The sequence below is a fragment of the Parus major genome, chromosome 24, assembly GCF_001522545.3.
Source record: "Parus major isolate Abel chromosome 24, Parus_major1.1, whole genome shotgun sequence".
Classification (NCBI taxonomy): Eukaryota; Metazoa; Chordata; class Aves; order Passeriformes; family Paridae; genus Parus; species Parus major.
Window position 1 is genome coordinate 5241171 of NC_031792.1, and position 15170 is coordinate 5256340.

Genomic DNA, 15170 nt, shown 5'->3' on the forward strand with positions numbered 1-15170 from the left:
AATTTCAGAAAAGCAACCCACAAATCCAGCTACCCTTAGAGACACTTTTGCTCTTTTTAAAAAAAATGGCTCCAGGAATCTGGATATATATATATATATATATATATGGATCTATATAAATATAGCATGGAGAACAGGGGTTACTAACCCTGTCTACTCTGCATGGTGACAGCCAAGGGTCCCCCAGCCCCTGGTACCTGTGCGGCCCCGCATGGCAATCTCGCTTGTCAGCCGCTCAAAGTACTCGGGCAAGTCAGCGTATTCGTCTCCGTAGGAAATCACTTTGATCCCTTTGTCCAGCATGTTCTCACGGAGTTTCTTGAACTCATCCACATCCCCCCTTCGCACCAGCATGAAGTGCTCCAGGTCTGACTTGTGCTTGACAGCCTCTAAAAACAGGGCCTGAAACGTGGTGTCATCGACTGTCCAACCACAGCCCAAGAAGAGGAAGGACTTATTTTCATACAGCTTCTGAATCTCTCGCTTTAAGAAAAGGAAAGATGTTCCTGGTCAAGGTGAGCTTCATCCTCACAAGAGACAGCACCTGCCCTATCCCTGGGGAGGCTCTGCAGCAGTGCCATCCTTCAGCAGGTGTGGGAGTGTTCCAGCACCTTAGCAGGCTAGGGAATTCACCCCTCCTATCTCCCGTATGTAATTCTCCCCCACCCTCTGTGAAGCTGTCTGAACCCAGCTGAGCCTATGTGAGGTTGGCCCAGTGGGAGCTGCAGCTGCAGGAGCTGGGCCCAGCGTGGCTCACCATGACCTCGGTGTTGCGCAGAACGTTCTGGTAGCCGGCCGGGTGCAGGACGATGCCGCTGGGGTTGGTGTAGACGCCGTGGATGTGCAGGACACTGAGCTTCCTCTTCTCTTGTGCCCACTCCAGCACCTGCACAACACAAACCCACAGCAATGTCAGTGAGTGCATCACATTGGCTACCACAGCACTGCTAAATGTAACGTTTTGGAGAAGTGTTCCAAAGAGGCTCCTTCTTCCTCATCCTCTCTCCACCATCAGCCTCTACACTATGGCCTGCAGCACTGTGCTGCTCATTTGGGTCAACAATTCAGCTGACTGGTGAATGTGATGAGAAGACTGAATCAAAATGCCAGATTGACCAGAAAAAGGGGAAAAAAACCTACAAATCCTACGTCAGCATGTTTCTCATGCCCACCAAGTTTTGTTTTGTGGCCCCTACTAGCTCTGAGGGAGTCACCAGCTGAGCTGACCTCCATTTCAGACAGCTTCTGAGGCTCTCGGTTTACTCCTGCAGACCTCAGCTCATTTAAGCCTGCAATAATTAGAATGCTTATTTGTAACACTGTAAGTACTTCCAGCCATGTAGATTAAGAGGTCACACAGGAAATGTGCAGCACAGAAATGAGAATGAAAAGAGAGCAAGGACTGCACAAGACACACACATTGGGGGTGTTTAACATGCAATCAGAAGGATGAGATGCTCCCCACCAGTAAAACCCTCGATGGAGAGATGAGGTGGGCAGGGTTTCACAGCCTGACTGGGGCAGGAGGAGGGATGTTGGCATGAAGAGAGCAACTCTGAGAGTGCAACAGGAGGAACCATTCCAGCCATTGCAGGGAAGAGGACACGGGGCAAGAGGAAAGCCTTGAAAGCTGTAGCCCTGAAGACCCATCAAAAAAGCACTTTGCAGCACCTTATAAAAATAAAAATTCAGCTTTGCATCTCATGTGGAATTTCCCATACTGGTTAGAAACATCAACCCAAGCCTTACGTGGAAGCAAGGCCAAGCCTGAAGTTTCAAGGACAGAGATCAAAGGAATAGCAGGCTTAAGGACTCCTCCTGAGCACTGGATGGCAGCCAGCAAACCAGCGTTCCAGAAAGGAGCGTTCCTCCTCATTCCTCTGCTTGCTGCCCTGGATAGTCAGAGCCTCTGCCTGGAGCTTGTCTGCCACCAGTTAAACCACTACAATCAGTACAATACCCTCAGGCAGCATGGGAGCACATCCTGCACACCACCACAGTCCCTGACAAAAGAAATAATAATCTTTTACCTTCTTTTCATCAGTCAGGTCAAGAGACTCAAGGTGCTTCCCCTGGTGTGCTGCATACAGCTCCAGCAGGTTATCAAAGTTTGTGGTTAACACAAGGGCCCCGTTTTCCATCAAGTGAAGTACAGACTGAAGCAGCTGCTTCCCAGAATCTTCCATTTTGGATTCCAGGTCATCAAACACCTCATATAAACAGTCCTTGAAAAAGGTTGAGCGAACGTTGCTTGTGCGCTGAGAAGGGGAGACAGATTGAGATCAAAGCCCAGCCCCTTAACATCTCATGCCAAATGACTCCATGAAAAACCACCCACGTTTCCCCAGCACCCTGCAAAGCTCTGGGTCCTTGCAGGGCTGCACCAGAGTAGGTGCTCTCCTTCAGCACAGTCATAGGATCACAGAATCCCAGACTGGTTTGGGTTGGGAAGCAGCTTCAAGCCCACTCTATGGCTCTAAACAGCATGTTTTATCTCAGCACATATGTCCCTGTGCCATGGGCAGGGGCACCTTCCACTATCCCAGGTTGTTCCAGGCCTCTCCACCCTGGAACACTCCCATGGATGGGACAGCCACAGCTTCTCTGGGTAATCTCACCACCCTCACAGGGAAGAATTTCTTCCCAATATCCCATCTAACCCTGCCCTCTGGCAGTGTGAAGCCATTCCCCCTTGTCCTGTCACTCCAGGCCCTTGTCCACAGTCTCTCTCCATCTTTCTTGTCAGCTCCCTTCAGGTATTGGAAGGCCACAATTAGGTCAAGCCTTCTTCTCCAGGTTTAACAATCCCAGCTCTCTCAGCCTTTCCTCATAGAAAGGCTCTCCATCCCTTTAATCATCCTGGTCCAGGTGAAATACCAAAAAACCACATCCACAGCAGGGTTATGTCTCAGGCACCTGGCACAGTACTGGGGTTCCCTGTACTTAAAGGAATTGTTGGGATGGGGGCACTATTGCTGGAGAACCAAACCTGGCTATTTCCAAAAGCCAAATCCTATGCCCAGATCAAGCACACTGACCGGAGACAGCTTCTGAATAAGGTCATGGGCAACATGAACCAGGTTCTTGTCTTCATGAAGACACTTCTGGAACCGTTTGCTCTCTTCATCTTCCAGGAGATCAAAGTCAATAGCAGCATCCAGGAGGGCCTGAATCAGCCCCTTCCAGGACTTCAGTGCTGGGACCTGGGGAGCAACTGCAGCACTAATTCCTGTCCCAATCACCAATACAAGTTCCCGAGGCTTCTTGGTTTTGAGGCTTGGCAACAGCTTCCTGCAAAAGGAGAAAGGAGCACAGCTGGTACCACCATGAGTGGAAGGGTGTCTGGGGTGGTGGCACACACAGACTGAGGGAGAGGGAGATAGCCTGTGCCTAAATTTTGAATCAAATATCTATTGAGGCTCTCTGATAAACAGAGCATGAGAGGAGCAGCTTGGTATCCTTAAAAGACATCAGGCAGCTGCGTGGATCAGCAGCACAAACACTCCCAATGCAAGGTCCATAATTACAGCATTTTTGGGAATCAAATCTGTTACCAGGATGGTTACTGGGGAAGTCAGTGATGCTCTGGGGTGCTTCTGCAGCAAAGCTAGTCCACTACAAATCTGGAATAAGGGAAGTCTATTAATAAAGGTTACCGGAAGGCTGGAGGGCATGGGAAAGGTGTGGTGAGCACTAGAGAATGAGACACACACACACTCTATGTCCCGAGACAAAACATGCATCGGATCCTGTGCAGGTTGGAAATGAAACCTGGTTTAAACAAGGTGCAGAACAGGGGCCTGGAGACAACATCTCCATTTATCCCATCACAGAGAAAAGGAAAGGAAGGCTTCCTCCTAGCTCTGTCCTGAAGGTGCCCAGCCCTTGTTTGCTGAGGAACCCCTCAGCTGTACCAGCAATCCCTTCTCTGTGATGCCTGCAATGTCAGCAGGATGCTGTAGGCCAATCCTTTGGAATATCCCAGATGATACAGAGTCACATGAAAAGGCTGCAGGGCTGGATTCTCTTTATTCCTCCCCTCCTCCCAATTTTCCTGGCTTTACACCTGCATAGTGCTTTTAAACGTGACCTTTAGAATTTATTAAGCAGATGTGCTGCTCCTTGCCTTGCCTTGCCTGGTGTCCAGCTGCTTTCTGCAGCAAGGACCTGCTGCAGCTTCCCAGGGTTGGAGCAGCAGCCCAGGGAAGCAGCTTGTATGGAAGAAATGGGCTTTATCAGCAAACACGTGATATTTAGTGAGAAGGGGAAAGGAAACCAACACCACACAGATGGAACTGTGCCTTCCCTCAGCTCCTGCCTATGAAAACAGACTTGTTAATCCTTCCCTTGAGGAGGGCTTCACTGTTACTGCTAATAAATGGGGTTTCATTTGAGGACTGGAAGCCTTGTGTGAGGAATAAATTAGTATTTATGCTAATGAACTAATATAAAAACACACTGGAAATACAGGGACTGAAATCCAAAGTAATAACGAATACCTAAGTCTTAATGTCCTGCATGCCTGAAAGAGGCATTCTGTTCCCTGCTGATAAATGCACTTGTTTCGACCCTGATATCCTGAGCAAGGAAAGAAATCATCTCCCAGTGTCTTTTCTGCACATTCCAGGGTTACTGATCAACCACAAGACCATACAGAACTATCCTGCAGCCCTCCAGAACCTGCAAATAAATCAAATTAGTGGGAGATAACCCCCAGATGAATTAGTTGCTTGTTCACAAGAACATTTGAGCTTGCAACAGCCACAGTCTCAGACTCAGACAGAGTTATTCACCAGTCAGGTCCCCACTCACAGAACTGTAATACCAGCTACTTCTGAGCACAGGGAGCCTCAGAGTGAACTATTTAGCCTTTACAGGCAGTTCAATCATACTAATTTGAGTAACTCCCCATCCTCCTGGAAACCACCATTCAACTCAAGCAAAGAAGCATAACCACCCTGACACTGTGAGTGGACAGGACCATGGAGACAGAACAGTAAAATACAGCTCTGAGTGCAACCCCATCCCCTGGCTGAGGGTTAAAACCCCAAAAAAGTACATTCTGGGTGTGAAGGTGTTTGTTCTACAAACAGCAGGAAAGACCAGGGCATGGCCAGAAGCCAGTGTGCCGTTCTTGGATCAGGAAGCAAAACAGCTGCAGGTGCCAGGGGTCACAATCCTTAAAGAACAATGCAAGGCAAAGGAAAAGGCTTTTGTTAGAACAAAATGCACTGGAGTGTAATTAAATTTACCTGGGCTTTTTTGCAGGTGGCATTCCATCTTCCAATAATGTTTCCTTGTCCAGGCTCACCGTAGAAGCCATCCAGTTTCTATAGTAGACAAATCACCACAAGTAAAGTCACTGCACATGGACAACAAGGTTTTACAGAACCAGCTTTGCACTGGTGGATAAATCCCAGGCTTGTTATCACTCCAAGATCACCTCTGGGCTGAGAATTGCATGTTTTTGTCTCTGAACTTTGTCCCACAGTCTCATCCACTTTCTTAACCTCTTTTACCATAAAATCCTTGGCTGTTTTGCCCAGGTGTGATTGCCTCAGCAGAACACAGTTTGCCAGACCCTTCATTTCCCCTCAGCTGATCATTTTCCCAGAAAGCCTGGATCTTGGAGCTACACTCCCCCCTTCCCATCAAGGCCTGTCAGCAAACTTGCTGCTTGGGAAACAGTGGGAGGGAAGAGAAGACAAAGAGATTTTTGTTGGCTCCAAAAAGCCAGGGAGAGCATTTCATTCCCTGGTGATGAGAGAAGGGTTTCCCAGCCCGCCATGCATCTGCAAGCACTGGGAAATGACCTTAAAGCCCACGGAAAGGAAGTGCAATTTGAGAACTCTTTCAACAGCCTGTGACATAAAATACAAAAGCTCTGCCAGCATGCAGTCCTCCCCACTCTGCTTCTCCCAAATAAGTCTATGAAAAGGGAATGAAAATTAACAGAACTGTTCACCCTTCTCTGCTTTTTCCTTGCCAATTGTTATGAAGAGTCCAACAAAAACTCTGTTAAACAAAGGCTTTTGGCCAGAGGAAATGCTGAGGAAGAGCTGCTGACCCAAAATCACAGAGTTTTTGCAGGTTTTTCCATCTCAGGGAGATCTGAGGGCTTGTCCTAGAGATGAGATGCTGTGATTGCTCCCCAGCAGCACAGCAGGTGACAATGGGCAGGTTTCTCCAGGCAGGACACCTCGGCTGTGCTGCAAATGTTGGCATGGATCATGTGAGAAACCAGCCAATGTTCTAGGAAACCACCACCTTTCATTGCTGGATGATGAGAACAGGGCAAAGTGACACTGCCAGACACGATGTGTGTGCAGCCTTTACCTTCTGACCCCTTTGGAAAACTTTATACAATGGCATTATGGAATGGTTTGGGCTGGACAGGACCTTAAAAACTCGTGTTGTTCCACCCCTGCTGTGGGCAGGGACACTTTCCACCACACCAGGCTGCTCAATAACAAAACCTTGTAACAACAGGAGAACACCTCAGAGAGCTGGCTTTCACCACCTACCTCCTGAAACATTACTGAACACATCATTTCATATAATCACCTTTTTATCTTACTGGGCCTTACTGTAGGGCCCAGATTTTGGACAAAAGGTCTATAGCAAGTGAGAAATCTGGTTTTCCTGACTCTGTGCATGCCAAGCAGGGCTTCTGCATCACACACTCTTGTGAATATTGTACCCTGTATTTTTCCAACCCACACTGAGCCCTGGAGCACTTCAGTGCTGTTCTGACAATGAACCTCTGCAGCCTCATCACCTCTGAATTCCTGCAATCTGTCAGGCCTCATGGTGAACTGTTTTGGGGGGTTACACCTGCACAGACCAAAGCTGTGATTCTCAGGAAGACAGGAGGACATGCTGAACACAGGATCTGTCAGATTCACTCTCAAATCCCAGCTGAGTGAATGCAGCCAAGCACGGTCAGGATAAAGGGGGAGGAAAACCCTCTTTTTCCTTCCCAGGAGGCTCCCATCCCTCCTTTTGGATTAGCTGAGTTTTCTAGAAGGGAAGGCTGCTTCCACAAAGCCAGCCAGATTTTATTTAGTGGTGCAAAAACGCTTTAGACGAGCCAGGGACTAACAATTGATAACTGGAGTGTTTCAGAGGGAAGTTTGAGTTTCTGAAGGTGCTGGGTCTGCCCTCAGCCCCTCTGCAGCAGCAGAGCTACAGGAAGTTAAATCCTTCCTCATTTTCTAAACTAGATATAATTTAAGCTTATATTATCTTTGTGTTGTGAATCATCAGCTGAGCCTTGAATATCGAGGCTGTTTGTAAACTCCCACCTAGGAACTCCCCTGTTTGCTTCTACCTGCTTCAGCACTGCTCCCTTCTTGCTCACCCTGCACATTCCCATGCTATTAACAGCAGGATTTGAGCCATCAAATCAATTTTAAGTGCCTCTAAATGACATTTCAAAAGTAATTTTAAACTTAGGAAAAAACACCTCTTGGAATTATAATCACCTTGTAAGTTTTTGTGATATAATGACCTTCAACCTTTAGGTTTAGTGCAAAGAGCCATAAAGGAACAAAAACCCCATTATAAATACAGCCTAGTTCCAAAAAAGTTATTACTGGTCTTAAAAAGAATTCATGGGGATTCAGCCAAGAAATAGAAACCTCTGGTTTTCAGTACTGGGAAGAAGCTCTGCTCCCCAGGGGGATGGATCACACTGGCACAGCTGAGGTAGCCAAAATTAAATGGAATTACATCAGAGCATGACCCTGCCACAGGAAAAAAGCACACCAGGTAGTGCAGGCTCCCCCTGGGAACACAGGTGCCACGGAGGAGAGGGAGCCACAGGCACAAGATGAGAAATGTCTCTCCAGCCTTCTTCAGACATTGGGAACTTTCCAACTATTTAGAGTGCAGGGAGCTGAAGACTGTAAACACAACACTCCATGGATTCCTGGCTCAGCTGTCCTGTTCCCCTGTCCCAGCCTTGTCTCCATCACTTTTATCGGGGATACTAATGTGGGATTGCTGCATTCTCTTTCTTCCTCCACACCACAGAAATCCCTTAATTTATCCTAAAGCCTTCCAGATTTCAGCTTTAAACTGTGCTCAAGTCACCAAAACTGGGTAAACCCTGTGTGACACAGACATATCCAGCTGCAGAAACGTTGGAAATACGAAGGTGTATCCCAGGTAAAAGCAAACACCTGAACACTATGTGTGTCAAAAAAAGGCCGAGGTTCACACAGGGTGTGTATTTACATAAACCTCTCTGCAAAACACGACCACACCACACAGTCAACACCAGAGTCCAACCTGCAGAACCAAAATGGGGAATTAATGGAACATTTTCTCCCCCACTTGATGGAGAAGTTGTGACTGACACCATCTCCATGCTCAGCACCCAACACTCAACTAAAGCTATACCCAGATGTTTAAAATCGAAGCCAAGTGATCCAGTTCCATGCTGGAAGATGGGCAAAGAAACAAGCACAAACCTACTGCTCATCCATTTTTGGGTGCTGTGAACTGCCACCAGCAAGGATGTAATTCCCAGCTTCTTTCTCAATTCAGTGGCTTTAAGGTGTTGGGATAGGATAGTTTAAAAGTCACTGTGTTTCAGCTACAAGTTGAGCTATCCCTGGCCAATTCCCAAGCCTATCCCTCCATGTGGGAGCTGCGCTGGAGCTGGATCAAAACCATCTTAGAAACACACATGCTCCAGTGACAATGGGACCGAGGATAAGCCCTGCTCCTGTCCAAGCCACAGAAACACAGGATTCAGCCTCCTTGGATGCGAGTCAAAACACACCAGAGGTTTTTATTCAACGCTGTGATTCTCCACGTGCTCCATGAGGAATGAGGGGGAGTGACACAGCAAAGCCTGGCTGAGCTCTGGATCCCCCAGACTCCCACGGAAGCACGCTGGCTTTCCAGGACTGACTCGGGAAAGGGAAGCAGGGAGAGAGGGGGTCACACCTTCGGGGTTACTCGAGCCCTTACCTGTCCTCTCCGTTGTGCCCTCCTCGCTAAACCTGCGGAAAAAGCAACAACACGGGGATTCAGCAGGCGGGGAGAAGACCGAGGCTCCTTTCCCAAGGGGAAACATCAATGAAAACGAGCTTTTATAGAGGGCGATGGCGCGGCAGGAGCCAGTCACAGCCGGGCCGCCCGCCGCTGCCAGAGGTTTCCCGGCCCCCCTGATCTCCCCTCAGGCCGCTCCGTCCCCTCAGGCCGGCGGCCATGGGACCCCCCCCCATTATGGCGGCCCCCGTCGCTATGGCAACAGCTTCCCCCCCGCTGTCTCCATGGCAACCGCGCCCTGCCCGCCCCCCCGCCCCCGCGCGCCCCGCACGCACCTGGCGCCGCGCGCGCGGCCCCATTGAAGAGACGCCGCTGCGCCGCGCGCAGCCGCCTCGAGCCCGGCCACGCCCCGCCCCTCGCGGAGAGTTGGCCCCGCCCCTCCGGCCCCTCTCTGTCATTGGCTCCCAGCGGAAGAGGCGGGGCCAGGCGTGGGAACGCGGCGATACTCTCGCGGTGCTTGCGAAGGTATAAAAGGCTCGGGCGCAGGCGCGGCGCAGTGGCGGCTGGGGAGGCGGAGCTGAGGGGGCAGTTTGCCTTGGCCCGGGGCCGCGCTGGGCCTGGCTGTGTCCCTGTGCTCCCCCTACCCCTCAGGGGTCTCTCTTCCGCCAGCTGCCGCTGCCTGTGTTCGTGTATGTGCGACCGCGTCTCCAGCCCCATGAGGTACACGCGGTGCCTGGGCCTGGACGGCCGCTATGATGCCTTCAAGCATATGTGTGGTGGAATTTGGGTGTACTTGGAGCTTTCCAGGAGAAAAACGATTCTGTTTTCTGGGTAGCTGCGCACTGTTTTCTACTGGGACCATAAATGAAACATTCATAGCGTTTTCAGGGATAAAATTAGCCTTGTTTTCTTACCAATACCACTTTTGTTTGAGTATGTCTTGCAGCACCAGGTCTTCACCGTTTCTTAGTTCTGCAGGCAATCCTGTAAACCTCAGGCTCCTGGTGATAGGCAGCCTGAAACTCCTGCTGCAGGGGTTTCAGCGTGGTGCTGCTGCTGGTGGGTCAGGGCATGCTATGAATAGAGCAGTGCCTCCTTGATTGCTCTTTTAATATTTATTATGTTATTGCCGAGATAGGGTGGAGGTCGATCATGAGGGTGCTGTCTTTTGCAGTCTTGGGTTTGTGGGTTCACCCTCACTCAGGTTCCCTCTCTGGGGCGGCTCTGGGGTTTCCAGGTGAGGTTATTCAAACAGGCAGGTGATTCCCCCTCCTCTGGGTCCTGTTCTTGGGTGGGGAGTTGATTTTTGGGGTGGTGGCAGCAGTGCTGGTGCAAGGACTAATGCAAAACAGGTCCCAGTGAGATGAGTGGTGCTGGGCCGATGACTGGAGGTAGCCTTTGGGTCCCTGTGGGGTTCAGCACTACTCTGCCTTGGGCTTTTTCCTTTGGCATTTGGCCACCAAGGGGCCAGCTGGTGTACCCTGCTTGGTGGAAAGGTAGTTGAGGTGGTGGCAGGGTGTGGGGAGGAGCCCAGTGTCTCTCAGAGAATTCATTGCATTTTTGGGCATATTCTGGCTGTGGTTCCTCTGGCACTCAGCACCGTGTTTGAAGCTGTGCTGGGGGCCTTGCAGGAGGATTGTGCCTGCTCCTGCACCCCCAAGGTGCCTTCCAGGGCTCATAGATGGACTGTCTGGGGAAATCCTTGGGGATGGGGAGGTGTTTATGGCAAGGGGGAAAAGCCATCAGGGGCCCTCCCCCATTTCACGTGGTTTTGTGCTATTGTACCCTGATCTGTTGTTTTGCTGAAGGTGGTGGTGAACAGACATGGAAATACCTGTGAGAGCCACAGCCAGGTGGTGGCATGGAGGGAACACTCAGTAGCCAACAGGAGCTTTCAAAGACCTGTGGGACGCAGTGGTGGTATAGGCATAGAGTTCCCAAAAGCCTGAGAGGTGCTGGTGGGTGTTGAGGGTTTCCTGACCTTAATCTCCTTAAGCCCTCCTTCCCAGAAGACTCAAAGGTCCCTGAGGGTAAGGAAGCAAACAGCAGTGTGCTGAACAAGGAGGTGGATTCAGCCCTGGGGCACAGCTGGGTCATGGTGGCATTGCTGAAGGGGTGTCTTGACTAGCCCTGGCCTGATGTGTTGAGGTTAAATGTGGTGGGGGGATATTTTTGGGGGATCACAGGACATGGGACTTATCTGTGAGGAAAATATTCCCTTCAGGTATGAGGGTGTGGGGGTTGTTGTCCCAGTCAACTTGCAAGCAGATGAGGGACACTGGGGTTATGTTTTGGGGGCAGGTGCAGCAGTCCTGAAATTGGGGTGATGGGCACTGGAGACAGAGCACCCTCTCCATGAACACTTTGAGTTAGGTGAGCATGGCTATCTGCCAGGCCCAGGCTTTCAAAGGCCAGTGCTTGGAGTAATCTGGACTACTGGAAGGTGTCACTGCCCGTGGCAGGGACTTGGAATGAGATGATCTTTAAGATCCCTTCCAACCCAAACTGTTCTGGGATTCTGTGATTCTCCTTGCTGGGACAGAGGTGGGCTCTGGCCCAACTCCTGCAGGTTGGGGACCCCACAGTTGGAGCTGTGGTACAGTGGGGGTATGATGGCCACCACTCTACTTCAGGGTTCACAGTGAGGGAGATGCTGATCCAGCTTTGTGCTCTGCTCCACCCTGGGCTCACTCTGGAGATGCTCCTGTGTGAGTGCCAGGACCAGCTTCTCTGGGGATCTGAGGTCAAGGGGCTTTGCTGTTATCCAGGGCAAGGACTCAGATGGGAGAGGGAGGGACACATTCAGCACTGGGGGTGGATCCCCAGGCCCCCACCTCCTGGTGCCACACGGGGTGTGGGACACCTCCTGGATCACCTCCACAGTGTGCTGGGCCACCAGTGTGGCCAAACTGACACTGCAGCAGCAGGTAGAGGGTTTAGTGTCCACATCAGAGGTTCTGACATTGTCCCCTAGGCAGGGGAGAGATGGGAAGTCTGTGCCAGGAATAGCCTGTTAGGGAGCTGGATGGGTATGCAGGTCCTGGAGACCCTCCAGATTCCTGCGGGATGGAACCAGGACTCACCTGGAGCTCATTTCTCACAGGACATTGGGGAGGAACCACCAGGCATTGTAGGGGTTGAGGATGATGATGAGATGAAGGCAGTGTCAGTTGTTCACCACCAGCAGCACCAGGGGAAGGAGACCTGGGAAAGGAGAAATACAGTGGAGTTATGGGGTGAAAAAAAATCACCTGTTTGGTAAATTTAATTTGTAAAACAGTCGAGTGGCAGACATGGACCTGTCTATATTTAGTCAGGAAACCAGGGAGGAGAACAGATCTGGGTGCTGGTGAGGGCTGGGCACTCTGACACCCAGGCAGTGACGGCATGTGGCGGATGTGGGAGGGAGGCCCTTGGAGGGCTTGGCTTCCCCTCCCTGCAGTCCCAGCCCATTTACCCTGCTTGTGCTTTCACATTCGCTAGAAGAGGCTGGAGCTGCTGGCAGCTGGGGGCACCTGGGTGTTTGGGGAGCTCCTCCACTCTGTCCCTGGGGAGGCAGGTGGGTGCCCCTGCCCTCTGCCCTCATTTCCACCAGGCAGCTTCACTGGAACCGCTCCTGGATGTGGAAGCTGCGGGGCTGGATCAGCCTCGCTGTTCACTGCAGATCCCATTAGACTGCAGGGTGAACATACTGCATTCTACCTGTCCCTTCCCACACAGGTAATCCCAGAAGACCTTTCTTTACCAAACCCAGGGGCTGATGCATCCCATTCCCTGCTTCGGTGCTGGACTCCTGCATTCCAGGTAAGCATCCCTCCAGCTTTCCCCCCACTGCTCACTGTCCATGCTCATTGTTCCAGTCACACTTGAGCTTTTGGCTGTTGCTAAGTGGTGACACTTGGGCACTGTGGTTTCCGTGGGCGTGCCTGGGTTTTGCCAGCATTTCCTGCAGTCCTGTGCTGTTTTTGAGTAGGGGAAAGGCTTCAGCATGACTTGGGGTGCTTCATTTTGGAAGGGGTGATACCAACAGCGGAAAACAGCAGCTGTTTCCCATTTTGCTGCTCCTGGGTGTCCACTGGGAGTGTCTGGGCTCCCTAAATCATGCTGGGAGCATGATGCTGAAGCATGGGATGGTAGGGAGCAGACAGGAATGCCAGGGCAGACCACACCAGGGATGCACAGCTCCGGGCATCACCTGCACTGTCTTTGGTTTGCCAGCACCCAGTCCATCCCTGGTGATCCCAACTTCTCTCCTCCACAGGATCTTTTCCCTACTGATGGGAATGAGGGTTTCTCCTCCCTATTATCTCTCAGCCTTGCTTGCTGCAGGTGTTTATCTCCAGTGGAGAGAGCCAGTAAAAGGTAAATGTTCCTTCCCAGCACATTTTGAGGAGGCAGATGCAGAAAACCCTGCTGGGGTTGATTTTGGGGCTGTAAGAGAGCATCCCAGAGGTGCAGGTCCCTGGAACCAGACCACACTGAGATCCTGGGGCTGAGACCTGCCATGAAGCGGTTCTTGCTCTCAGTTTTTATCCCTCTTTTCTGCTCTCAGGAGAGGTGTCCTGCTGGCAATCGGTGGCTGAGCAGCGTGCTGCCCATTATGGCTAGTGAGTCTAAGAATAAACCCTCTGGCTCTGTCCCCTCCCTCATGGCATCCCCTCCCCAACAGATCACCAGGGTGCCAATGGGCAACGATGCCACAGCAATTCAGGTGTTGGTGGCAGCTCAGGTTTTAGGGACTCTAGGATGGTTTTGGGGGTTAAGGTGAGATCCCACCCACCCCTTTCCATCTGGGGGCATCCTGCAGATTGAATGATGCTGTGCTTGGGAAGTCCAGGGGGTGCTGAGTCCCCCAAAACTCACTGTGGCTTTACTCTGCAGGTTGGTTTAGGCGGCTCCTGCATAAGCCCAAGCCCAGCTCAGTGGAAAGCCTCAAGTCCAGCCACTCTGCTTCATCCTCACCTTCCTCCTCTTCATCCTCTGCCAAGAGCTCCAGCTCTTCTCCTGGCATGAGCTTGGCCACCAGCTCCATCTCCCTGTCGCCTGTATCAGCACCAGACATCAGTGCCTCAGACAGTCCCCGGTGGGACAAGAGCTACGACGTCTGCATCTGCCACAGCGAGGGGGACATGGAGCTGGTGGAGGAGCTGGTGTCCTATCTGGAGGGCCAACCTGAGAGCTTCCGTTGCTTCCTCCAGCTGCGGGATGCGGTGGCAGGAAGCGCGGTGGTGACAGAGCTGTGTGACGCCGTGCAGAACAGCCACTGCTGGGTCATGCTCATAACCCCTGGCTTCCTGCAGGACCCCTGGTGCAGGTACCAGATGCACCAGGCCTTGGCTGAGGCTCCGATGGCCAATGGACGCACCATCCCAGTGCTGAAGGATGTGGATCGCAAGGATTATCCCAGGGAGCTGCGGAACATCTACTACATCTACATGGCGCTGAAGGAGAAAAGCTTCAGGCAGATCAGAGACACTGTCATGCGCTGTGAGTATCCTGTGGGAGGCTGATGAAATGTCCTCACTGGGATGAGGACCATGGGAAGGGACCAGGTTCCATAACTTCATTTAAAGTTGATTTTTAGAGTAATTGTTTGCTGATGGAACTCATCTGCTGTCTCTGCAGACCTCCAGGAACTGTGCCAGAGCTCCACAAAGAGGATGGAGTAGTGCTGGGAGCAGGCAGATGTGTCCCCACAGGCATCATGGAGCTGTCACCGTTGGATCTGGGTGTTGGCATGTCCCATTGGACCTTGAGATCAATCCTGAGCTGCTCAGAGCAGACCTGCAAACAAGGATGGGAGATCCCCACATCTGTGAGGGACAGCAGACCAGAACCCACCACGTCCTGGTGGCCAAAATCTTCTCAGCGGGGACATGGACATCCATCACACAAACACTAAGTTCTGACACTGGGGTGTTCTCAGGGTCACCAGAGCTCTTTACTGTGCTGGCATTCTCTGTCCTGAGGGCTCCGGGACCCCTACTAAGCTGACAAGGCGCCTGCTGGGCTGTAGGCAGGACAAGATGAGGCAGGCAGTGACTTTGCACGGAATCGTTGCGACTACAAAAATGCAGAAGTTTTAAATTTTGGTGTTTTTCCGTATTTTTGTCTCAATCCGCGTTTCGGGCGTTTGTGGGAGGAGGCGCGGGGCTGCGCGACCTCCGAGC

General features: G+C 51.4%; 2 protein-coding genes across 9 annotated transcripts in view; one reads left to right on the top strand and one right to left on the bottom strand.

The window, feature by feature from the left end:
* The window catches only part of FAM118B (family with sequence similarity 118 member B), a 10549-nt gene extending 1146 nt beyond the window's left edge, over positions 1–9403 (bottom strand). For 2 of the 3 annotated variants that reach the window (XM_015649936.3, XM_033519698.1), the window contains exons 1-7: positions 9336–9403; positions 8980–9011; positions 5253–5330; positions 3039–3291; positions 2031–2258; positions 758–886; positions 198–483 (exon numbers count right to left, since the gene is read on the bottom strand). In XM_015649936.3, coding sequence (XP_015505422.1) covers positions 198–483; positions 758–886; positions 2031–2258; positions 3039–3291; positions 5253–5323 — 967 coding nt within the window. In that variant the 5' untranslated portion in view covers positions 5324–5330; positions 8980–9011; positions 9336–9403. The remainder of the gene's footprint in view (positions 1–197; positions 484–757; positions 887–2030; positions 2259–3038; positions 3292–5252; positions 5331–8979; positions 9012–9335) is intronic. The other variant, XM_015649938.1, reaches the window with a different exon arrangement.
* Positions 9404–9531: 128 nt separating this feature from the next.
* On the top strand, positions 9532–15087 carry TIRAP (TIR domain containing adaptor protein). 6 transcript variants are annotated; one of them, XM_015649845.3, is made up of 5 exons: positions 9532–9720; positions 12721–12804; positions 13262–13362; positions 13882–14487; positions 14626–15087. In XM_015649845.3, the coding sequence occupies exons 2-5, from the start codon at positions 12761–12763 to the stop codon at positions 14667–14669; spliced, it is 795 nt and encodes a 264-aa protein (XP_015505331.1). In that variant the 5' UTR covers positions 9532–9720; positions 12721–12760; the 3' UTR covers positions 14670–15087. The 6 variants fall into 6 exon arrangements, with proteins under 6 accessions (XP_015505331.1, XP_015505336.1, XP_015505335.1 ...); XM_015649850.3 differs by having other exon boundaries at positions 13262–13329; XM_015649849.3 differs by lacking the exon at positions 9532–9720 and adding an exon at positions 9744–9831.
* Positions 15088–15170: the final 83 nt, after the last annotated feature.

What these genes read in the sequence shown, in the direction of transcription:
- TIRAP (XM_015649845.3), top strand. Translation starts at nt 12,761, where the DNA reads ATGCATCCCATTCCCTGCTTCGGTGCTGGACTCCTGCATTCCAG. An exon ending in GTGGAGAGAGCCAGTAAAAG is followed by an intron (nt 13,363 to 13,881) that starts GTAAATGTTCCT and finishes TTTACTCTGCAG; the next exon opens with GTTGGTTTAGGCGGCTCCTG. An exon ending in CAGAGACACTGTCATGCGCT is followed by an intron (nt 14,488 to 14,625) that starts GTGAGTATCCTG and finishes CTGTCTCTGCAG; the next exon opens with ACCTCCAGGAACTGTGCCAG.